The 24,846-nt window shown below is 36.3% G+C and overlaps 3 protein-coding genes and 1 non-coding gene across 5 annotated transcripts; 1 reads left to right on the forward strand and 3 right to left on the reverse strand.

The window, feature by feature from the left end:
* Positions 1 to 5,512: 5,512 nt before the first annotated feature.
* Positions 5,513 to 7,970, forward strand: LOC103331806 (4-hydroxy-tetrahydrodipicolinate synthase, chloroplastic-like). The gene is made up of 3 exons (XM_008234463.3): positions 5,513 to 5,973; positions 6,236 to 6,319; positions 6,857 to 7,970. The coding sequence occupies exons 1-3, from the start codon at positions 5,888 to 5,890 to the stop codon at positions 7,782 to 7,784; spliced, it is 1,098 nt and encodes a 365-aa protein (XP_008232685.1). The 5' UTR covers positions 5,513 to 5,887; the 3' UTR covers positions 7,785 to 7,970.
* A 2,003-nt stretch (positions 7,971 to 9,973) lies between these two features.
* LOC103331807 (uncharacterized) lies at positions 9,974 to 11,445 on the reverse strand. Its single transcript, XR_001677974.2, has 2 exons — positions 10,183 to 11,445; positions 9,974 to 10,018 (listed from the first exon to the last, which is right to left on the reverse strand). It is a non-coding gene; the product is annotated as an uncharacterized LOC103331807 (transcript).
* A 3,644-nt stretch (positions 11,446 to 15,089) lies between these two features.
* Positions 15,090 to 20,917, reverse strand: LOC103331808 (SMAD/FHA domain-containing protein). Of its 2 annotated transcripts, none has more exons than XM_008234467.3 (13): positions 20,508 to 20,917; positions 20,061 to 20,230; positions 19,877 to 19,980; positions 19,584 to 19,664; positions 18,805 to 18,908; positions 18,612 to 18,698; positions 18,332 to 18,534; positions 17,518 to 17,719; positions 17,374 to 17,424; positions 17,157 to 17,255; positions 16,993 to 17,052; positions 16,717 to 16,838; positions 15,090 to 16,393 (listed from the first exon to the last, which is right to left on the reverse strand). In XM_008234467.3, exons 1-13 carry the CDS (start codon positions 20,721 to 20,723, stop codon positions 15,229 to 15,231), a joined length of 2,664 nt encoding a protein of 887 aa, XP_008232689.2. In that variant the 5' UTR covers positions 20,724 to 20,917; the 3' UTR covers positions 15,090 to 15,228. The 2 variants fall into 2 exon arrangements, with proteins under 2 accessions (XP_008232689.2, XP_008232688.2); XM_008234466.3 differs by having other exon boundaries at positions 16,717 to 16,841; positions 20,508 to 20,876.
* A 592-nt stretch (positions 20,918 to 21,509) lies between these two features.
* On the reverse strand, positions 21,510 to 23,502 carry LOC103331809 (Cyclophilin-like peptidyl-prolyl cis-trans isomerase family protein). Its single transcript, XM_008234468.3, has 5 exons — positions 23,379 to 23,502; positions 23,180 to 23,254; positions 22,572 to 22,733; positions 22,217 to 22,375; positions 21,510 to 21,828 (listed from the first exon to the last, which is right to left on the reverse strand). The coding sequence occupies exons 1-5, from the start codon at positions 23,379 to 23,381 to the stop codon at positions 21,745 to 21,747; spliced, it is 483 nt and encodes a 160-aa protein (XP_008232690.1). The 5' UTR covers positions 23,382 to 23,502; the 3' UTR covers positions 21,510 to 21,744.
* Positions 23,503 to 24,846: the final 1,344 nt, after the last annotated feature.

A 24,846-nucleotide genomic window follows, 5' to 3' on the forward strand; every position in this document is an offset into this window, starting at 1 on the left:
AAGTTTCTTATGTTTTCAAGATTCAGTTTACTAGGTAAAGGTGGTAGCTAATTAAAATTGGATGCTCCCATGTCTTGGGCAATTATCTTGCCTTTGGTAAGAGAGAATGTCTTTCAATACATCCGGCCATTATTAATAAAGATGCTAAGACCGGAGGGAATGAATGAAATACCACAATGCTTAGATCTTGTCCAAAGAGACAACTTCAATTTTATGTTGCTCTTCGATTTCCATGCCCTCAACCCTTGCTAGAATCAATGGTGATAAGAGCTTGAGGATCCTCAACTGCTTTCCATCCTTTGAATGCCAAAGCCAGAGGAGCCTAAACTTATAAGAAGACCATAGATTTCTATCATTTGTCCAAGCCTTTCTTAGGAAACATTCCAAATATAAAGCTCATTTCTTGATGTGTTTTGCACATCAATCCCCTTGATTGACCTATGATATTGAGACAGTCATATGGTAGTTAGGAGCAGTTGTGATGTCCTCCGGATGGATCTCATCCTCTTTCACCTTCAAAATGAAAGAGGCACACTTAGGATTCTCGAGATAGATACATACCACATGGTGAAAAGTCATTGCCCTTTTCTTCTGAGACTAAACGATAGGTTGTTCTAGTCCCTCTTCCTTTTCAAAAATATAGTCAAGAATACGCATTTTCCTTGGGATTATCTTGGACATGGTGTCAAAGGAAAGAACTTATGATTTTCATTGGATTAAAGATATGATGAATCGAAATGATTTGATGGATACAAGGGAGAAGAGAATTGCTTCTTGATCTGGGGAGGGGAGAAAGATTGATGAATTGAAAAGATTTAGATGAGAACAAAGAGAAAGTGGTTGAAGAAGACAAAGATATAATTTTTGAAGAAGGCAAATAGAGAATAGAGCGTGTTCGTGAATGATGAATAACAAGCAAGTTTGAATAAACCAGAAGAAAAAAAATAGTCATTATTGAATTTGTGAAACAGACTAGAGAGAAGATTTGAAGGAAACAAGGGAGAACATAGCATGTTCTTGAATTTGTGAAAAATAAAATAAAATAGTCATTAATGTATAAGAACACCACACGTGCTCAAAACTCACGCACATGCAAGTTTATTTCATCCTTTATTACACACCACTTTCTATTTGTGGCATGTCTACTAATCCGTAATCAGAATCAAAATAAGGAGTTGAATTCCTAGTACGGATACTCATATGTTCACTTCATATGGAGAAATGAAAATGTGAAGAAGGCCTATATAAAATTAGGAATTCAACTCCTCATTTTGGAGGAATTAGCCTCTTAAGTGGGAGTTGGTATTATAATTCTTGGAGAACTAACTCATTAGGAATCCATATTTTTTACGCATTATATCCTCACACAATTTTTAAAAGGGAGTTGATTTTTCCACTCCTATTTTGTTTACTTACACTCTTTTGTTGAAAATTGTACGTTCCTCCTCATCTTTTGTCCACTTACACTCCCTTTATTATTATTATTATAAAAGGCGATAGAATTTTATTAGATTAATAGAATAAAGAGTACAAAGACACAGTAAAGGGAGACATCTCAATAACAATATGGCAACCATGGGTAAAACTTCCCTAGTGACCTGAGCTAGTCGAAAAGCTGAAACAATCTGGAGAGAATCAAACTCGAAATTAACTTTTCTAAACCCCTTTCAAAGACCATAATTTCCCGAATATAGTCCAATGACTTCAAAAACAAAAACTAGCTGCTAACCGGCATGACTCTTTTAAAGAGAATAAGAACACCGAATAAACTCAACTAAGTTTCTAGAATCATGAGAGAAAAAACACATAAAACTCATTGAGTTTGTGGAATTTTTTGAACAAACTAAACCAAAATTAAAAAAAACTAAAATAACGTCAGCAAAAGGAAAACCAACCGCCGCTAATCTTCCTTCGGGGCATGACATAAATATCATCAACTAGTTACTCCAAGGCCTTAACGCACCAATAAGCAATGGATCTACCATGAAAGCTGCAACATCTCAAAGAGTAGCCTCGCAAGATGAGGCACAACCAAAGCCAGTCCAGATCTGAGACAATAGATCAATCAAAAGAAGAGTAGATCGACATAGGTTCACCAAAAGTCAAAAAAACACCGAAGATCCGATGAGATCCGGGGGAAAATCCCTGGATCTAAAGTGTTCTCTATCTTTTTTTAATTAAGAGTTTAAATCTTATTGACTCTAAATAATTCTGTGAGATTTCTTATTCTATACTTACACTTTTTTTTTTTTTTGGTTATAGTAAAAAGTATTATAAAAAAACAAAATGGAGCGTAAATGGACAAAAGGGAAGTGGGAAAATCAACACCCTTTTTTAAATTCCAAATTTGTGATATACTTTAACTCAGCAACAAGGGCATTTTAGTAATCAATTTGGTTTCAATTCCAATTAATGGGAATTTAGTAAACAACTTGTAGGGAATTAGTACCACTCCTACCCCAAATTCCATATGGTTTAGTAAATAACTTCAAGAAGAATCTAGATTCTAACTATCCTTAATCCAACTCCTCCCCAATTCAATTCCTCCTAATCTAATTACATATTAGTAAACATGTCATTAAGTCTTTGGCTCCACTTGTGGTCTCCACAATCAGTTGACTTTGGTTGTCGGTTGTTTAGTGGCAAATCAATATGTTTATTTTTTAATCCTAAATAAATAAATAAATTTAGTGGGTGTTTGGTATCCTATTAGAGTATGGAACTCAAAATTTGGATTTTTTTTTTTAAATCAATGTGTTTTAAAATTCATTTTTTAAGATTCAAAAACTTGTTAGGTATCTAACTTGAAAACTGTTTCTAAATCTTAAAAGTTTGAAGACTTTTTTGATTGAATTCTTGAAAACAATTTCTTTTTTCAATTCGTGAAAACTGTTCCTACTCATCTTATATAGATTTTGTTTTCTTGATCATTAAGCACACAAAACAAATTTAAAAAAAAATTGAATCTTTGTGTTGGGGTTGCATGAAATGGATCATATATCAAAATAACATTTTTAACATAAATAATTATAACTTCGTATCACATTTTATTTTTTGCTAATCTCATATTATATTTACATCCAAGAAATACTATGGTTATTGATAAACACCAACTAAATTAACTTAACTTTCGTGAATAACAAGCGAAGTCCATATATTACATGAAGAAATCAACAAAATGCAAAATTGAAACTAGTTGAGTCAAGGCAACTGATGTATATTTTGGCTTATGTGAAGAGGATGAAGCGCGAAGCAAAGAAGGGAGAAGGAGATGAAGTTTATTGCGATGATTAATACTATTACTTGCATGTCATTTTATTTATTTATTGATCGATCAAGACGTATCTTCTTGACTTTTAAGAAGCAGAGTAGTCAATTACATGACTTAGTGTACAAGGAAAAAGATAAGAAATGAAAGATGTGATAATATTAACCTCTCATCTCAACCCATTTCATAAGTTGGGCTGACTTGTTTACTAATCTGTAATGCTTAAAAGATGAGAAAGTCATAAGAAAAATCTAAAATGCTTAAGGAGAGAGAACGAAGACAGAAAAAGGGACAAAGGGGGAAGAGGAAGAGGAAGAGGAAGAGAGAGAGAGAGAGAGAGAGAGAGAGAGAGAGAGAGAGAGCAATTTTTTTTGGTTGAGGAGAGAGGGTCCAAATTTTGTGGTGTTTTTGAGTGATTTTTGGATTTTGGTACTTAAAATGCCTTCCAGTCAAAATATTTGGCAGAAATATTTTCTTTTCATTTCCTGATAAGAAATGATGGCAACTAGGCCGTGGTGAAAGGGTGCGCGCGCTTTCATTGCTTTTAATGCAAAAGCTTGCATGCGAATGAACGATAGTGGCTCAAGTTTAAGGAATTCCCACACAAAAATACAAATGCTTGAAAGGTGAGTGGGTGCCTTTAAACCAAAAAAGTGGCTCAACTTTGGGGGATGCTCCAGAAAAAATACAAATAACTATAAAAAAAATCTCAGCTAAACTACCTAAAAAGAGCCTAATCATATGATTAGCAGCAAGTGCCAAACTGACCCACATGCCATGCCACGTTTGATTTTGCAATGCAATGCCAATGTAAGCAAAGTAGGAGACCACAAGGGCCAGCATATCACATGGAATGACTTGACGCTCCTTTGACCAATAATTTCACTCTTATTAAATGTGTAACTTTTTCTTTTATCATCGCCTTTTCCCATAACATGTTTCTATTATGCATTAATAAGACCGGATTCCCTGGCCCAAAACAACAAAATAAAAAGAAAAGGAAAAATAATTGAATAAAAGTTTGGCTCCATATCATGTTTTTTTTTGTACTTCATTTTGGTATAATTATGTAAATAGTTGTTTTTCTAATTAGGAATATGTAAATGGGCTATTTTGTGAAGAAAAAAAAAACTCAAATAATTTATTTTATCAAAACATTAAGTTTTTGAATACCTTTCTTATTAAGAATGACGATAATATACTAAATTCACACACATTACACAAATGTATACTCAAAATATTAATGGTATGTTTACTAATCAGGAATTAAATTTTACATATGGAGGATTCCTGCGTTTACTTAACATCAAGGAATTAAAAAGTAGGTGATGCTCACACAAAATTAGGAATTGAATTTTGATTTTGAAGGAATTCAATTCTGGAATCTAATTTCCTCAATTCAATTCATCCTCAATTCAATTCATCTTAATCCAATCGCTAGTAAACATCCCATTATGACACAAATATCTGAACTAAATTTGATCCCAACCATTGAACTTTTATCCTATGGTAGTTAGCCATCAACATCTTTGGTCCATAGTAGCCAAGACATCTATCACACATACTTTATTTCATAATTGACCAAAAAAAACTTTATTTCATTAAAAAAAAGTTATTTTCTTAACCAAAAACAATATTTCCAACCTGTAAATTGACTAATAATAGTACAAAGAGACATCAAAGTGGACCAAATTTAGCTTATTCTAAAAGAAAAACTAAAATGTCATAAAAAGAAGGGTTATTTGTAGTAATGGTCCCTCAACTATACTCGAAGTTACATTTTGGTAACTCAACTCAAATATTAGTTGCGGAGGTCACTCAATTGGGTGTTGTATTGCATCATTAGTCCCTACCGTCAAGTCTCTCTAACCATTGGGATTAATAGTGCAACACAACCTAATTGAGTGACCTCTATAACCTATTTTTTGAAGTTGAGTAACTAAAATATAACTCTGAGTATAATTGAGGGATTATTGCTACAAATAATCCTAACTGAAAAGTTACATTTGCCCATCAATAATCTAAGAGATGTTTGTCACGTCATTATTTTAAACAAAAAAAGTCACAAACTTGATGGTAGGGACTAATGGTGCAACACAACACCCAATTGAGTGACATCTGAACTAATATTTGAGTTGAGTAACAAAATGTAACTTTAAGTATAATTAAGGGACCATTGCTACGAATAATCATAAAAGAATCTCCAAAATAATAACAACTCAGGGAAAAAAAAATTCCACACGTGTCAGCATCCGAGTCAGCCATAGCCACTCGCCGCCACTGTACAAAACCCTAATAAACAACGCACACACAGTGACACAGAACAGATATACACTCTCGCTTGCAGCCTCCGTCGTCCGCTTATTGACCCGTACCCGGATTACATGGCCCGCCAATCCAATCGGAGCTCCGACAATCTCTGCATTTCTCTTCCCCGAACTCCTTCCACCACGATTCTCATGACTATTTCCATTTCCACTAACGCCACCAGCATTCACTGAAATTTCAACTCTGCCACTGCTTCCATTTCTCCTTCAAGCTTCAGGCTTTCGAATTCGCTATCTCTTTCGGGTCGGGTCCCTCTAAGAATCGCAATCGGGTTCGCGCTGTGTCTTGGTAATGGCTACGCTCCAGAGCTGTAGTGTGTGCTTGAGAGAGTCTGCTCTCCAGCTTCCGCGTCACCATCTTACGGATAACTACAGGAGGTTTATCTCATTCTCTTATATTATTTTATTTTATTTTGTATTTAATTAATTAAAATTAAAATTCACTCATATTTGTCTTTTAATTTTGTTCTCCATTAGAGATTTGTAGTTTAGTTATTAAATTAGACTACACTTTAATTAATTAAATCTGTATGCTAAAGAAAAACAGAGTACAAAATTCATCAACTGATTAATTAGTTTATCAATTTCATTGTTTTGTTGTTTTATTTATTTATTTAATTTTTGTATTGATTCGAAGCAGTAGGACTGCAAAATGGAAGTGTCCGCGAGCAGCTGTAATCCCTAATTTTCATCTTCCAATGCGTAGTTTTGAAGTGAAAAACAGGTAATTTGTATGTATAATTATGTGGGGTGATGAATTTCATATTGAATTTGGTTCTAAGATGTTTGGTGGCTTCATTTTTTCTTAGCTTGTTTAGGATTAGAAGATCAAAATGCGTGCACAGTTGAACATATATAGATTACGTGAGAATAGATCCTTGCTTCTCTGTATTTTTGGTTTTCCAGTAAAATCTCATGTCTCGGTTCTTTAGTAGTGGGATATCCCTTTAGACTCCGGAACAACATGAACTTCATTCATATTGCTAGGTCCCTGCAATCCAGATGACTACCTGATTCTAGACGAAATATCTCGAACAACTATTTTAATGTTGTGTCAAGCTGTATACGTTTATCCACTATTAGAGATGGTTATTTAGTGTTGTTATGTTGCTTCTGTACTGGGGCTGATAAGAAAGCATGTGCTTTGGAAAACTACTGTGTATGCATGAAGTGCTACATGTGTATGTGAAAGCTCCTTAGAAGTGTAAATGCTCCATTTGAGCAAATTGTTCTTTATGCTAAGCATGCTCTATCTTTTCAGGACATCAGTGGACGATATAAAGTCACTTAGATTGATAACAGCCATCAAAACCCCATATCTACCAGACGGCAGATTTGACCTTGAAGCATATGATGCTTTGGTTAATATGCAGATTGAAAATGGAGCCGAAGGTGTGATTGTTGGTGGCACAACTGGTGAAGGCCAATTGATGAGCTGGGATGAACACATAATGCTCATTGGCCACACAATCAACTGTTATGGAGGATCAATTAAGGTAATAGGGAACACTGGAAGCAATTCTACTAGAGAAGCAATTCATGCTACTGAACAGGGTTTTGCTGTTGGAATGCATGCTGCCCTTCACATCAATCCTTATTATGGAAAAACCTCCTTGGAGGGATTGGTTTCGCACCTTGATAGTGTCATGTCAATGGGACCCACTATTGTATACAATGTGCCGTCGCGAACTGGCCAAGATATCCCGCCACGTGTGATTCACAGGTTGGCTCAGAGCTCTAACTTCGCAGGTATCAAGGAGTGTGTTGGAAATGATCGTGTTGATCAGTATACCGACAAGGGAATTGTGGTTTGGAGTGGGAATGATGATGAGTGCCATGATTCTAGGTGGAACCATGGAGCTACTGGAGTTATATCTGTTACTAGTAATCTGGTTCCAGGTTTAATGCGAGAATTGATGTTTGTGGGGAAGAACCCTTCTCTTAATGCAAAGATAATGCCTCTGGTTGAGTGGCTTTTCCAGGAGCCAAACCCCATTGGCTTAAACACAGCACTTGCCCAACTTGGTGTTGTGAGGCCGGTCTTCAGGCTGCCATATGTACCTCTTCCTCTGGCAAAGAGGGTAGAATTTGTGAATTTGGTTAAGCAAATTGGGCGGGAGAATTTTGTCGGAGAAAAGGATGTGAAAGTTCTCGATGACGATGATTTTGTCTTAGTGAGTCGGTATTAGATAGTTTTCGTGTTTAGGACTTCTGTCTTTTGGCTGTCTGAGTTACTTCCTTTAGAATTCATAAATGCTGTTTTAATTTACATATATTGATGTTTTCGGGATGCTATTTTCTCTAGTGGTTCTGTGTCTCAATAACTTCAGCATGTTTGAATGTGATTATCATAAAGTGTTGCTTCTTGTTTGTCACATCTACCCTTGGCTCAGTTGCATTACTTGCTCAACCTGTGATTATATAAAGTTAAAGCTGTTACTTTGTCCTTCACATGCCAGTAACCCTATCTTGAGGCTCTGAGATTCACATGATTGTTTTTTTAAACTTTTGTTGACCTGAAAGTGTGAAGCTTCGAGAAATCTCTCATCTTTCAATCCTCTAATAATGCTTGTGGATGAAATTTGAAATGTCTATCTTATTTGAAATCAAGTCTCAGTGAAGATCAAAGGTGAGGACCAACAGAAGCAGCTATTTAATAAACTATATCTTTTAGCTAAATATGTAAACCATAAGCAAACAAAGCCCATCATACCTTGGGCTTCGTTGGGTTCCCACTATCATCATAGACTCAGGTGACGTGGCAGCCCAGCCCACGTGCCAAATGGCGGGAAAGAGATTAGCCATCTCATATGAGAGTTCAGTTCGTTAACTGATTTCATGATCGTCCAATTTTGACGAAGTGAACACCTGAATTTAGAAAACTACTGAATATCCGCAAACCCCTTTTTTTTATTTAATTATTATTTAATTGACCATTTTTATTTTGTTATTTTGTATTTTTATCAGTTCAATATCTCAGCCCCCTCACATGGCTTTTGATTCATTGTTCATCAAAACATCTTCCTTCCTTGGCCTAATCGACTTACCCGTTTATGATCAGATTCGCAACTTACGATTTCGGTTTCATCCTGATCTGAGTTCTACCGAACATGAACTAGTTTTCTGTTTTCTGTTTTCTGCTCCTTTTGATTTATTTCAGGAGAAGAGGCCTCCTCTGCTTACACATAATTTTGACTTAGCTTTGAATACAAATAATGGGTTTCCTCAATTTTCTGCCAGTGGTTGGTTGTAGCCTTTTGCAGTCATTAAGAAGTAAGATTAGAAGCATGATCATGTGAGGGGTGTTAAGAACATTCCAAAGTCTAGGCATAGATTGATAGAGGCACATGATAAATCACACACCCTTCAAATATCAGAAGAGATTTATATAAAGTATTAAATGAAATATACTTGTCCTCCAAATTGGACGGCTATCTGCCTAGCATTGTTTAAGATATATGAACATTTATGCACATGGGGATGATTTTCTTTATCTATTTATTTTCTTTTTTTTTTTGGGGGACCTGAGACTCTTAACAAATTTGGGGGTCACCTGGGTTTTGAGGAGACAGACAGAGACATGCATCACAGAATCTCAATCTGAAAGACTTCTTCATAACCTTTACATTACATGGACACACCCTCACAGTAAACACTGTCCCTGAGAGGACACATCTGGGTAATATCTTCTTTTGCCACATGCCTTTGTCTCACACATGAGTAAAACTTGAGTAAAACTTGCATGTAACATGTTTCACACACCTTTCTCTATATATCTCTCGTCACGTGATGAGAGAGACGAAGAGAAAGATGTATGAAACATGTGATATGCAAGTTTTTTGGTCTCTCACACAGGGCAAAAAGAAAAAAAGAAAAAAAGAAAGTGAAGTTACAGAAGAATATGTAAAAGGATTGCACATACTTATCTACATGACACACATAAAAGGTAAATCATCCATAATTAACCAAAATTAGCCCACAAACTAAGTGATGTGGGGGGGAAGATGAGACATTAGAATTTAGAACTTCCCCAACAAGGAGATGAAAGAACAAATCAAGGCTAAGAGGGGCCCCTAGTAGAACTACTCCTTGTTAACTTTTTTTCCTAATAATAATTATATGAAAATTGCAAAGCATTAAATTAAATATATGTTTACATTAGGGTAATGAGGTTTCAGTTTCATGGTGCTGCTGCATGCATATATTGGTACTGTTTCATTTGTTGGGAGAGAGCTTCTTCTCTTGGAGCTGTGAAAACAAGGCTTGGTTCTCTTGGACAAGAAGAAGTGCTTTTCTCCTCAGCTTGTTGTTCTCTTCTATAATGCTCTGGTTCTCCATGTATAGCTTCAGGTTCTTGATTTCCATCTCTACCTTTGCCCCTCTTATCTCTGCCCCTTTTGGTTCTTTTGCTGTTTTCCTCTTCCTGTTAGCATACATATAACAAATCTCTTAGATAAAAAGTAAAAAACCGAAGAAGACAAACAGAGAGAGATAGATAGATAGATAGATAGATTGATTGATTGATTGATTGATAGATATATAGATAAATGGAGGGTGCGAGATATATAGACTGTGAAGGAACAAGACCTGTTGATTAAGCGGTGAACTCGAAAGTTATGTTGGTTTGATGGCCCTCGAAGGCGAAAAGCAGAGTATTGAGGACTGCATGGAGTCATTTCTGAGGAGTTCATACACATTGTTTTCCTCTACAATTCAGTTGCTGCTTTTCTCTCACAGAGAGAGAGAGAGAGAGAGAGAGAGAGAGTTGAATGTGTGTAAACCTGGAGAAGAGAAAGGTAACAAAAATGTGGGTTGTGAAAAATGTTATTGGACTTTAAATAGCAGAGGTCACTTGGCAGAACCCAGGAGGAAAAGGTGAGCCACATAACTATTGTTTTGTGTTTGTATCTGTCTCCCTTGAGAGAGAGAGAGAGAGAGAGAGAGAGAGAGGGCTTTTCATAGCAATGATGGCGCAAAGGGTCATCATTACAAAGGCCAGTAGGGGATGGAATTAATTGCAGAGGAGAAGCTAGAAAAATAAATAAATATTAGAGGGTTCCCTTATTCCTTTTGGCATCTTTTCCACATATAACTTAACGAACGCGTCAAAAACACAAGAGGAAATTGTTGCCGTGTGTGTCAAACTGTTATTTGTCGGCAACAAGAAAATGCTATGATTAATTTCATATAACATACAGTCCCCCCTAACTAATGAGGCAGATTGAGTGTTGAGAGGGGGCAGTCGCACTTGGGTTTTGTTGCGGCACATGGAAAGCGACTGAATATCCCAACTTGGTAGAGTTGAATTTTAGAACTTCCCCCCTTTGAGTTTCATTTCAATTAATAGGGTTGGGTTTCTTTTCTGCAGAGCCCTCAATGTGGAAGATGACTTATTTCCATGATCATGTGCTGCAATCAATCAACCAAATCATTACTGTACAAATCAAGTTTGAATACTCAGAAAACATTTGGATGCATATTTCTTAAAGCTAAACGGATTTTGTTTTAAATATAATAAATAATTAGTTAATAAACAATTACTTTAATTAAGTCAATGGCTAATGGGGTGTGAGGATTATATGAATGGGGTTGATTCTGAAATTCCACGTGAAATTATGACAGATAATTAGCTGGAGAAGATATATGGAGGCAAAATGGGGCATATTGTCAAAAAGTTGGTGTTTGTTTTTGAACTTTTAGTTGGTTCTTATCTTAAGCAATCTGTTTTTATAGGGCTCGTGTTTGAAAAGTAGACGCAAACCCTTTGGAACCGTCTTTTGCTTTTACATGAGAAAACGTTTATATATGTCATATGGTCAAGATTCATAACGTGTAAACTCAGAACTTATAGATGTAATCATTTCCTCTAAGCGCAATTTAAAGATGCTTACCAACCAAGAACATTCTCTATCCTCGTTAGTCTTGGCTGAGGTACCATATTAATTTACTAGATGTACGGTTCTTTTTCTTGAAAGATAAGTACGAATAGTTGAAATTAACAATTCAATTGTGCAAATATTTCGTTAGATAGTCGTAACAAGACTCCCGATATGAATATGTATATATGTTACGATTATCCAAGTTGGTTAGAGCAGATGTGCTCCCACTTTTTATTTTGCACTTGAGTTCGAATCCTCCTCTCCGTAATCTAGATTAATTATTGTTTGTATAAAAAAATTATATGTGTATGATTTATTTTGATTAGGTTGGTTTGTCTAAACTTTATGAAGGAAAAAGGTTCACATGTAATGTCACGTGCAATTCACGTGGGCATTTTGGGGTAGGGCCTTGCGAGAAGCCAAGGGAAATGAGTAGTTTATTGGAAGGGATGCTGAGTATGGAGGATGAAGAGGGAGTAGTCAATGTTGTTAGGTCCTCTCCTTTTGTCTCTTTTCTTGGTGTAATTGAGTGCCAAAGCCATACTCATTTATTTGGAAAATGAACCCCATTTTGGCTTCATCTTCTTCTTCACCATCATCATCACCACCATCTCTCTCTCTCTCTCTCTCACCCATTGCCATTGGATGGTAATATCATCATTATGATGGTAGTGGCAATCGTATTTTGTCCAAATTCAGCTCAGCCACTTCACATGGTCCCTTAAATCTAGCTGGTTGGACACTTAACTTGCCAGCCCCATAATACAATTGGGGACCAAATTTTCACATTTTTTGTCACAAGTCTTATGATTTGCTACCTACAAGGAGCTAAATAGGTTCGGTGGATAAAATGAAATGTTTTTCTTTTCTTTTCACAAAAATGCTAAGAAGGATAGATGATGTCAATACATACTCTTCATGTCACGCTAACTCACAATATAAGATATCGTTGACTCTTGCTTTTGTCTGAATGTGTGGTTCATATTAATAATACGTGTGTCAATATAAACATTTATATGACAATATAAGTCTAACAGTAGAACATTATCCTAAAACACCTAAAATAAAACCGCCGACCACAAAAAAGATGGTGTACTATATGATGATATACTCTGTGTAGTAGGTGGTATACACTGTGATTATAGGCATGTATTAGAGTGGGCATAGAACTGGACTATAGTCCCTCATCATGCCCTTTTGGACATGGGATGGATGTTTGGCTGTTTGATAATTAGGGCTACGACCAGAGCAGGCTTCACTCATTTCTTGTGATACTATCTCCTCAGTACTTATATACTACCCATGAGGGTGAGATGAAGGAAGTCAACAAACAAATGAAGCTCCTACCATTTTCAAAAATGATCTCATTGCTTTCACTTTGGTTTTTTGCTTACAACTTTCGAATCTTTTCTTGTTTTCTATACAACTGTTTTTGGGTGAAGAACATGATAAATACATTTAAAGTGTGTGTGATAAGCCGATGGCCTCATGGCTTAAAGTAGTAAGTATTTGTCTACATATGATCTCAGATTCGAACCCTAATAGCACATCTCCCCTTTCATTTCCAAACTTTAACACACACAAAAATTATATGTGTGATAACAAATAATAATGCTCCCCTACAATTTTCGTACTTCAATTCATCACCTTCAATAAATATATACTTTTGCTACACATGGCTCCACTACTGAGAATAGTTTAGGGCACTTAGTAATTAACGAAGGTCACAATAGAAAAGGGGTACCTAGAAATTCTTATGGAGGATACTACAAACCTAACTCTCTTCTCAAATTTATATTTCCCTTTTTTCTCAGTTCTCTCATTCATAACAAGTGGATCCTCTATGGGCCTTCCAATATCCTTTATGTGATCAAGAGAAGAGGAAAAACGAAGTTCGAACAAAAAGTTGGGTTTTAAAACATTTTTTCTTCTGAACTCCTTTAGATTCAAAGTCATGGGAATTCTAATCGAATTTGTGTTTTCTTTTGAACTTATAGTAATTTTAAGGGTTAGTCATTGTATTAGTTCTTGAACTTAGACCCGATTTGCATTTGAGTTCCTCAATTTCCAAAATTGTTCCTGTAGTCCTTCAACTTCAGTTTTGTTAGGATAAATAGTCATATCGACAATTTTGTTAACTTTTCTATTAAATGCAGGGGCAAAATGATATTTTTGTATTAAATTGATTAAAATATGAATAAAAAATTAAATTAAACTCTCTCTCTCCCCCTCTATCCCGATTTCTACACCCCCGAACTTTAATTTTTTTTTTTGTTGATTTTTTATTTGATTTTCTTTTATTGTTATTTTAAAGATATGATTTTTTATTCTTTTTTTTTTTGTTTTAATATAAAAGTACCGTTTTACTCATGCATTTAATAGAAAATTTTAACAAAATTGACGGCATGACAATTTGTCTTAACGAAAGTGAAGTTAAAGGATCACGGGAAGATTTTGGAAATTGAGGGACTCAAATGTAAATCGAGTCTAAATTCAAGGATTAATAAAATGATTAACCCTAATTTAAATTCAGTGTAATGTAATTTCACATGAACCTTTTCCTTATTATGACTGCTCATGCACCTCTCACCATCAACCAATGGTGGTCCACATCACCATCACCAACACCAATTATCCATCCATCTGCCACTCAATTTGCCTACTGCCATCGATTGCCCTTAAGATTGGCACGCATCCTCATCATAAGAATTTTTGTTATTTTATTTATTTATTTATTAATTATTATTATTTATAAGTTGCGTATATGGAAGGCTTCTAAACATGGACTTTCTCATTACAACTTATCTCAGTTCATAAGAAAGATGCCACGACACAGACATAATGCTTTCTTTTCTAAAGGCAAGAAGGAAGAGCGTTCAAGTGTTGGAACGAATTAAGTATATTGATTCGTCCAAATAAAAAATTAAAAAAAATAAAGTATATTGATTGCTGCCTTGACAATTTTGACTTCCTAAATTATCCACTTGGTTGACGAAACTCACTGCTTCTGACTTGTAAGCCAAAAGTGCTCATTACTTTGAGATCATAATCCAACAACTAAAATTTGACTTTCTAAATGACATGGTATGCCTTTGCTTTGGAGAAAAAGGATTCTTAGACCATGAACTCTTCTCCTCCCGGAGAAAAACTTACACATAATGGGTGTATCTTTCATGTGCTAAAGGGTTAACACATGTTACATGTTTTCTCAGTCTGATCGAGTCTCCAATGCACATTTTCTCCAGGGCAGGACGCATTTGCAAAGATAGAATGTCGCCAGTGCTCAAACTTTCGACCGTAGATGGGGAAGGGGACTCTTAAGCCTCAATGAACATAAAATCCCAATTATAAGAATGACAAGGAGGGGAGGGGGAGGGGAGGGGAGAGCGGAGCAACATGTACTCAAAAAATTAATACTAAGACAAATCTACTCTTCAAAAATTTCAAAAAACCATACCTTACTCGGATCCCATTTTTGAGGGGGCAAATTTAGGCATGCCAAGTTACTACCTAGGTTCAACATCCTAGATCATCACCCCATGGCATTTGATCATTGCCTGCCCTCGCCAGTCAAAAGCAAGAAACAAAAAATTTAATTCCTTGGTGAAAAGGGTATAGAAAAAGCTAAATATATACACCATAACTGTTAACTGCACGGAGACGCGAAATCCAGACATGTCTTGCGTATTTACAGGTCCATTCGTGTCCAAACCAGATAAGTATTAGAGTAGTTAGTGCATTCATTACACGCCTATTATCCAAGAGAATCTTCTGTATCTTGTTCATCTTCATCCATTGCATCACCCAATTTTTTATCTTCGGCAACCTGATCACTACCCTCAGTCTCTGAATCCGACATTGATCCACCTTTAGCATCAGTTCTGTTATCTTCTTCATTGTTCGAACAACTCTCGGTATCTGAGTCGGATGCAGTACCCTCTTTTTCTCTCCCGTGATCATCACTGTCATCCACAGTTCCACCGAACTGCCCTTTTAAGTCTGGAGCAACAATCCCAATCATTTCACTCAGTGCTTGACGTTCGCGATTCTGTCTTCTGGCAGCAGCATCAGAAGAGGGATTACTTTGGCTCTCAGCCACCTGATCAGTGGAGTCGTGTGGCCCGGCAGCACCTTCCTCATTGTTGTCTCTACTTCTTTGAGATTCATTATCTCCACGGAGAGAAGGGGCTGTGCTGCAAGCCCAGCTACCAATAACTTCAGAAGCTATAAGGTCTGCTGTCCTGATTGCGCCACAGCCTTCTGTATCTCCCATATCTTTTAGAGTTTCACAGGGGCTATTTGATTGAGAGTGACGCTCCTGACAAATCATTGGAACCTGCTCATCGTTTTCTTGTATGTTGGCTTCATCATCAAGTTGCATCGTATCCCCATCAAAAGTGACAATCTTATTCAGATCAATATTCTGATCACCATTGATTCCAGGGCTTTCAGTTTCAGGAACATGCTCAGTCTCAATGCCATCTCCCTCCATAATTGGTGCCGTGCCAACACCATCAATCTCAGAACCAAAGCCACCCTTGACCCCATGGTCTGCACTTGTAAATTCTACCTCTTCGGTATGTTGACCTTCTTGGCTTCTGATATCACAGTCATGCTTCTCTGTAACACTAACTTCATCACTAGAAGTTACAATTTGATTTCTGTCAGACCTCTGCAGTGTTGAAGCTGACCCTGCTTTACCAGGAATGTTATTATGATATCTGATTGCTTCATTTCCTCTGCCTTCAGTTACACTTATATCACCAACAGTCACATTGAGGTCAATATCAACTGATGTGTTATCATAATTTTCCTCATCTTCCAGCGTCCTCTGCATTGATTTCAACTGTTCCTGCTGTTTAGCAAAAAGTACAGAAATCTCCTCGGTTGTGGAATAAAATGCTCTTAGCTGTGTCTCCCTGCATAGGAACCATATGTTCACCGTTTAAGTAAATGACTCCTTGAAATGGTGCAAATCCAGCGTTAAAAAAAGAAAAAAAGAAAAGAAAAGGCATACCCCCCCCAAAAAAACCAAAAAAAAACCCCGATAAAAGATTGACCTCCATTTGTGTTATTTAAAAAGAATTGACCAAATGTTAAGAGTACAAAAATTTGTACAATCTGAAAACTTGGGGTCTGATAAAAGAATATAGCCACAAAATTGCAGATATGAGAAAAACAGTTTACTCAAGCACTATGCAGCAGTAATAAAATTACATTATAATCCTTCAGGAATCTTTACCTTAGCATAATTCTTTCTCTGGCAGCTTTAAGTCTCCGTCTCTCAAAATCAAGATCTCGCATAGCAGCATTTATCTCTAGTTCAAGGGCAGAAACTTTGGCCCATGCTTCTTCTCGAGCCGCCTGCTACCAACAGCAAAAAACACATCAGCTAAATAAGTAACTAGATAAATACATACAATAAATTTCTTTCTGCTTCTACCTACAAGACAACACGGTTAGCACATTATACCATTTACAACACCGTAGAAGGCAAAATAAAAACTTGCATTTCTACCTTTTCACTCTCAAGCTCTTTCCGCAGTCCTCTCATCTCATGTTCAAGTTCTTCTACTCTCTGCCCAAACATCCAAAATGTAGTAAGGAACTTAGCTTCAACAGCTATTTGCAAGTGAAGATAAACTATAATGATATCTAAGTAGGCACAAAGGGGCATATTACTATTTTTCGACTTTCGGAGGTTGACTGCTCTTCAGAAAGTTGGGTTTCAAGCTGGCGAACTTTATAGTCAGAGATAACCAACTTTTGCCTAGTGTCTTCCTGCAGCACACAGGGGAGTCAAGATAAAGACCTCCAATGGTTCAAACGAAGTATCTAATTACACAACATGAAAATATTTTATGTGTATATATATATATAAAGGTACTGCCAACATTACCAATTTGGTTCTCAAGGTTTCTACTAGTAAACATGTTTCTCTCTCTGATTCCTGAGACCACAAATGTCAATATATCATCCATCAATACCACCAAAATATTATAGCATCCACCTATGAAATAATGAACTGTAAAAGCATCCAGACCTGAAGCTTATTAATTACTTCTTGTTGCTCTCTCTGTCGTCTCGTGGCAGCATCCGAAAATCGTTTTATTTCCTCTTCAGCCTCTAGTTGAGCTTTCTGCACTGCTGCTTTTAGATCTGCTGCAGCCTTTTCTCGTTCTTCTCTTCTCTGATTGCGCTCTTCATCCAGTTGTGCCTTGAGTTCAGCTATAGATGCTTTCTGACTACAAACAAGAAATAAGACTATCACAATATTTTGCAACATAAATAAAACTTGCTCTAGCTTTCTAACTAAGGTGGGAAGAGACAGTCAAGGCACCACTGTTCTAGACAAAACAAGCCATGCTAGCATCAGCATGCTCAAATGAAGCAAGATAAACAAGTAGTTAATGTGTAAATCAATATTACCAAAAAATAGTACAAGTCATCCCAGCTATAGCCATTTGTTACACTGCTTTCCATCACTTCTAAATGGAAAAAAAAATGGTAAAAAGAAATAAAAATCATTGTAAATTTTATCTGAATGTATTGTTAATGCCAGGTTCCTGTAATGCTTTCACCAATCACCACAACTCTTTGATTCAAAAAAGTTGGCCACCCAAACAAAATGGTGTCCATGTTCTTCCCAGACCATGGATCAGAAAATTTGGAACTCTAGATTTGTGCACGACATAAAATCAGGTATAACGAGAAGCAACTTGAACTCCTAGCCAGAAACAAATGGGGCCAGCTATTCAAACAATATTGTGTTATTTCTATTGGTAATACTATAAGTTGACTCCATTGAGAAGAATAATTATATTAGAAAACACATGACCAAATAATATGTGCTTTACCTATTCACTATTTCATTTGCTTCAGAACATGACTGCATAGCCGCACTGAGCCTTTCATTGAGGTCTTCGATAGCATGTTTTGTTTCTGCAGATATTCTACTGGCCTCTACCAGATCCTTCTGTTTAATCTCCAGAGTGTGATGCAACTCACTAAGTTGATCAAGGTAAGGTCTTGCAACTGATTCTTTCAATTCTTTCTTTTCCTGCAAATTGAACAACACCTGTCATCTATAAGCAGATTGTTGTGAGCGAGAGAGATCACAGGTCACCAGCGGCATACATTTTCAAGACGCTCAACAGCCAGACGATTCTCATTGCGCAATGTATCAATTGTAATAACTTGAGTTTCTAATTGCTTCCTCAATTCCTGAATACGGGAGTTTTCAAAGTTAATTATATTGACTTTCCATGATCAATTAACAACAGTGCTATACGTCAGCAACCACTACTGTAATATCATCAAAATGAGATACCGTGTTTGACCGTTGAAGACTTCGAAAATCATCAAGAGATATAGGACCCTCCGGAGCACCAATGCCAATACCTTTTAGTCTCTTCGTATCAGAAACAAAATCCTCTGTATTAAAAAGAGAAAAGCGGTCAAAAAATAATGAAAACTATGTCACTATACAAGAACAAGTAATATTAACTACTCCACCAGAGCCACATCTACAGTCATGCAGACCATTTGATCTACCTAGAAACACAAGAAATAGAATGAGGCACAGTATTCCTACATTTTCAAGAAATGAAACCTTAAACCCCACAAGACACCTTTAAATGTTAGGCTTACAACAGTGTTATTTCACTGCCAACTCCAAAAAAAATTATAGTTTCAGGTTCTCCAGAAGTTGATCACCTCTAGGGCTTAGTCAAAGGGCCATAAAAGGCATCAAATTTTTATCCTCGCTAGTAGCATTTGACATAGCTTAAGTACTACCAATTTCTAATTGACAAAGGAACATTTGTTTTGATCAAATCCCTACGAATCTATTATGACCTGAGTAAAATAGTTATGTACAGTGGCACTTCCCAATCAGCAGTGTCCACCGAAAGATTTGAATGCTTTCATGGTTGCCACAACCACAAGAAAGATGTGGTTTAGCCCATTTCTGATTTTTAACAATTGTAGGAACAACACATGTACTCAGCATCTAAAGTTGACTCCAAAATGAGAGCAGCATGAGCACACATGAAGAAAACTATATAAAGTGGATTAACAACTACCATACTAACATTGTCATGAATATACCTGCTTTTCTTTTTGCAAATGCACCATCTGTACTGGTATTGGACACTAAAACTTCTCTGTATACAAATGCAAATGCAACATCTGTAATTATATGACAGATAAAAAAGGTCAATAACTTTCTGTAAACGAGACTATGGCTTATCACAAACTATCAAATAAAAAAGAAATCTCAACATAAACCCTTAGAATTAACACCTCCTAAATTATACTTTAAGAAGCCTACTTAATCTCAGCATCTCGATTATTAATACTTGCTTGGAGTACAAGATGGTTAGTTGGCACAGTAGTATTACCATGCTGAGGAGGTGCAGAAGGTGATATAATATCTCCATGGCGTACTTCAGCTTCAGGGCCACCTTTTGTCAACTTCTTCCAGTTGAGATATGTCCCATTTGTGCTGCAAAAGTCTCAATTCAATCAAATACGTGATAATTGGAATATGAAGCTGAAAAATCTCTAAGAAGAACAGTACACAACCTCATATCTTTCAAGAATACCGATGGATGATTCGTGTCTCCATTAGCAACCATCTTCCTGTATATTTTGCAATGTCTTGCACTAACCGCAGTGGATTCGATCTGGAAACGCACATCAGCCACGGTTCGGCCAATGTAATGCTCATCAGCAGTCAAAAGGATATTTATACCCTGGTTCGCAAATTTTTATTAATGCTTTTAAAAATTAGTATAAACTCACAACGAAGGCATCAAAACAACATAAAACAAAGTAACAATATAGCCTCAAGAACGTCAATTATTTGATCAGCAATACATAAAACTTAAAATATGTACAACGGTCGGATTTTGAGCCCCAGTACAAAACAGTTTCAACAAAAATAACAAAACCCACGTTCGTTGCAGTCAGTAAATACAGCACACAAATTGAACAGAGAAAGAGAAGAACGTAATTTACGAGGTGGTTTACCTGGCTGCGTTTACGGGCCTGGTCGGAAATGGCGGTGAGGACGCCCCAGACTCCAGGATCGTAATTCTGGAGAGGCTGGGAGGCGATCTTGGACGCCACGGAGGTCATGAACTGCCTGGTGCATTGGGTGGCTTGTGGAGGTGTAGTGCTCACAGCGCCATTGGGTTTTGTTGGAGTGGGATTTGAGGGCACGTCGCTTTCGCCTACGGCAGACATTGAAGGGCAGAGAAGGAAAGCAATTAGCAGAGGTCTTTTTTGAAACCCTAATTATCACCAATTTGGGGAAGAAAGTGACACTGGTTGGACAACTGACTGGGACAAGAGTTGGCAGTTGCGATTTGGGTCTTCTTATGATTGGCAATACTCAATTTCTCACTGTGGTGGGGGATGGAGTGAGGGACATTAGGTTCGGGAAAATTGTTGGAGAAGCCGCGCTATAATGCACCATGTCAGCAGCATACATGTCAAAGTAATATTAAACGCCAAAAAGATCATATGTTGGGTATTTTAGTCTTTTCGATAAGATCATAGTAACTAAGGTGTGATAAGATCATACGATCTCATATCATAATATCGAAGGTACGAAAGTGATAAGAAAACCTTGATTGTGATTCTCTATTACCTATTATGATACTAAATTTTTTTTAATGAAGAAAAATTTATGGGAAGGGAGGCACCCATCCTAGGACTAGGACTTTATGATACTAATTTCGTTCCTTGTTATCTTTTCTGTTTTTTTCTTTTCCGAAAATAGGTCTAAATGCATGTTTCTTCAAGATAAACAAGAAGTTATTTTATGTAATTTTAAATACTGAAAACGAGGAGAAAATAAGATCAGTAGGTCGAAATATCAGCACTTACGCAAATAATATTTTGAAACAAAAAAACATTAACCAAAAACTTGTACACATTTTTTCAACCCAGATAACAAATGATGCTCATTATGAGCCTGAAAGGAATAGAAACCAAAAAGCTCAGGCCAAAAAGAAACAAACACGCACAGAAAATACAAGTTTTGTTCATTTGAGTGATATTATCATAACATCAAATAGCATCCCTCAGAACAATATATCTAAAATTCCAGATCCAAAAGTCTCATTAAAAGTGACCAGAATGGGCTATACATATTCCGGTGATAACAGCACTCACGAAACGCATACTGCAACTCATTGCTAGTGTACAATCCTGAATACAAGACCTCCAAAAAAGGTAATGGCCACTAGTAAAACATTCCAGGTTAACCAGCAAGCGGGTTAGCATGAATGGTCACTCGATTGAGCCTGATCTCAGCAAGAGGTCGATCCCCAGGTCCAGTTGGAGTCTGCACAAAACCAAACACATTAGATAAAACCATTTTTAAACAAAGAACGCCGAAGAAAATGAACAACTTTAATCAAACATTGCAAAACCAACTCGATATTATCTCTGTAATAATATATAGTTCATCGATAGGGCTATAGTCCTTCACCGGTGTGATCACGACCACTACTATTTCCATCAGAACAAATCATAGTTCATTATATCTTTTCAATACATCAGGGAAAGACAGTTGTGGTACAGAAAACATAGATTAACATCAGATGAAATGAATGAACCAATAGCGTATGCACATCCAGATATGTTGCAAATAAGCACAAATTATCATACATCATCAGGGCATAATTCACTTTATTCACATAAAGGGATACTTGGCTTAGTTAGCACAATACCTTTTCCATGATATCAAGAACTTCAAACCCATGGATCACTTTGCCAAATACAGTGTACAATCCATTTAGATGAGGCTGCTTCGCATAATTAATGAAGAACTGGCTTCCATTTGTATTTGGACCACTATTTGCCATTGATAGCATTCCCCTAGCATTGTGCTGCAAAACAAAAGAAAGGGGAAAATTGTAGCAATTTAGACATAAAAATAATGCTCAATACAGAAAACTACCAAACCTTCTAGTATACATGATATAATTAGATCTATGCTTGGGAAACAACATAACAAAACCGAGCTTAACCCAGCAAGCTTGAGCTTTAAAATAAGTTACCGGTACAGAGTAAGATCATCATTACCTTTAGAGACTCTCTTATCTCATCATTGAACTTCTTGCCCCATATACTAGTTCCACCCTTGCCTGTACCTGTTGGGTCTCCACCTTGTATCATAAACCCTTTGATATTTCTATGAAATATGGTTCCGTCATAATAACCGCTAGCACATAGTGCCAAAAAATTCTGTAGTGAAATTAAACATGAGAATGAGTGACAAAACTATCGCCATGAACAAAACATCAGTACTAATGTTCTCAGTTGACTCTACAAATTACTGCACTGAGAACAGAGAATCGGACAGGTCTTGCATGGAATGGTTGATATAGCTTAACTGACTGAAAGGCAACTTAAAGATATGACATTTGTCCAATCAAATATAATTCTTTTGAAAAAATAGTGAGGATTTTTGACAAAGGACAATGTTTGAATCAAATAAAATAGAGTTCCCAACAAATTTAACAACGAATTTCAGGCGTAAGTAATTTCTATGGTAGCTGTCCCAAGCGTCACCTAATAATTACAATCAAAGAAGGCGCAGAAAGAATTTTCTCGGGAAACAAACTGAGAGAGAGAGAGAGAGAGAGAGAGAGAGAGAGAGAGAGAATCTTCAGGTAACTGAGTTTACTGACCTCGGCGGTTTTGGGGACCTCATCGCAAAAAATCTCGCACTTGATGTCGCCCAGATTTGTGTGCAGAGTGACTGACTGAAACACCCACAAAATCAAATAACAGAAAGAAAAGGATCAAAGAGAAGAAAGTGAGCTGCTGCGAAGTTGAAATTTTATGGAAGCAAAAGTGTTCGACGAAATTACACAGAGAAGTACTAACCATTTGCGTAAGACGAGTTTGTGCTGCTCGGGCTTCACAATTTTTGTAGAGCTTTCGCGCTATGGGCAGGTCTGGTCTGTTAGTGCGCTCGAGGGCTTTATTTATATCTGCCGAAGGGGTTGCAGTGTCGGTTGTACATTACTTTTAAGCATCAAGGAGTTGTACATATTTATTCTCATGAGACTTTTTTCAGAAAAAAAAACAACAAAATAAATAAATAGATATTAACTCATTTGTTTTTTCTTTTTAATTTTACCTCAACTTGTACACATAGAAATGATGGTCATTAAATTTTCATTCTACTCCGACCCCCCCCCCCCCAAAAAAAATTCATTCTAATTATTTCACCATGGTGAAATTTTTTTAAATTGACAGTTTCAAAAAATTGTTAAAGAAAGCTTAAATTCACATTAAAACATTGGTTTTTTTTTTCTTCAATAAAATTTTCAGGAGCAGCTGCTAATTAATAAATTTTGGTTACAAATGAATGCAACGAAGGTATCACAATATATTACTAAAAACAAATGAATATATAGGTTAAACAAGTTGGTTAGGATAGTGTGTCTGTTTTGCATTTGAGTTTGATTATTCACTTTCGTAATTTAAAGCAATTTAGACTACAGCTTGGAATAATACAACTTTTGATATCTAAACTAACCTGCGAGTTGATTAGCAATTTGAATGTTGGACAAATTGCTTGTGTGAATTCAAGCATCACCATTTAACAAACAGAAATTTGAAAATTTAAATAAAGGCAACATACAAAAATAACTAACAATGTTAATATAAACTAATGCAACTAGAAGGGTACTTTTATTTTATTTTTTTATTAATAAATAGTATGCCCGTGCGGCTATAATCATTTTAAATGTAATACGCTTTAAGACTCTTAAGAGTACGGCCGCGCGGCGCGGCTACGTTACGGAAACAGTATAGCCGCACGGCTATACTGTTTTACGTGCGATGGGCGAATTGCAAGGACGGTCCTGCTTTTTTATAAATTGTATAGCCGCGCGGCTATACTCATACACTAAGGGCGAATCTGGTTGTCTATACTCATACACTAAGGGCGAATCTGGTTGTCGGAATTTTTTTAAAAATATAAATAGTATTAGTCTTGAGTCTAGCCGTGCGGCTTGACTAGGGTCCTTTTAAATTTTTCAATAAATAGAGTAGCCGCGCGAAGATACTCCGGATTTTTTTTAAAAAACAAGAGTATAGCCGCGAGGCTAAACTCTTTATATTAATACTGTGAACTTCTTTTTAATTGTTTTGCCCCGATTTTTGTTTATCGATAAGAGTATTTTAGAGTCTTATCCATTATTATTAGGCCATTGTCCAAGTCTCTATTATTCTTTATAAAGAATTTAGCATTTTCACATTTAATACTCGTATTATACATGTATATGTATTTTTCATGTTTAATACACTATTTTTAAAAACAAATTTTCAATAATCCACACAAATT

The sequence above is a fragment of the Prunus mume genome, linkage group LG5, assembly GCF_029339155.1.
Source record: "Prunus mume cultivar Tortuosa linkage group LG5, ASM2933915v1, whole genome shotgun sequence".
In the NCBI taxonomy this organism is placed as follows: domain Eukaryota; kingdom Viridiplantae; phylum Streptophyta; class Magnoliopsida; order Rosales; family Rosaceae; genus Prunus; species Prunus mume.

Excerpts from the sequence above, each read along its gene's own strand:
- LOC103331806 (XM_008234463.3), top strand. The coding sequence starts at position 5,888 with ATGGCTACGCTCCAGAGCTGTAGTGTGTGCTTGAGAGAGTCTGCTCTC. Across the intron at positions 5,974-6,235 it reads CTTACGGATAACTACAGGAG|TAGGACTGCAAAATGGAAGT; the intron begins GTTTATCTCATT and ends GATTCGAAGCAG. Across the intron at positions 6,320-6,856 it reads AGTTTTGAAGTGAAAAACAG|GACATCAGTGGACGATATAA; the intron begins GTAATTTGTATG and ends CTATCTTTTCAG.
- LOC103331809 (XM_008234468.3), bottom strand. Across the intron at positions 22,376-22,571 it reads AGATAAGAGAGTCTCTAAAG|CACAATGCTAGGGGAATGCT; the intron begins GTAATGATGATC and ends TTTGTTTTGCAG. Across the intron at positions 21,829-22,216 it reads TTCTTGATATCATGGAAAAG|ACTCCAACTGGACCTGGGGA; the intron begins GTATTGTGCTAA and ends GGTTTTGTGCAG.
- LOC103331808 (XM_008234466.3), bottom strand. The coding sequence starts at position 20,723 with ATGTCTGCCGTAGGCGAAAGCGACGTGCCCTCAAATCCCACTCCAACA. Across the intron at positions 17,256-17,373 it reads AAACCTTGAGAACCAAATTG|GAAGACACTAGGCAAAAGTT; the intron begins GTAATGTTGGCA and ends TGTGTGCTGCAG. Across the intron at positions 17,053-17,156 it reads CCTCCGAAAGTCGAAAAATA|AGAGTAGAAGAACTTGAACA; the intron begins GTAATATGCCCC and ends ATGTTTGGGCAG.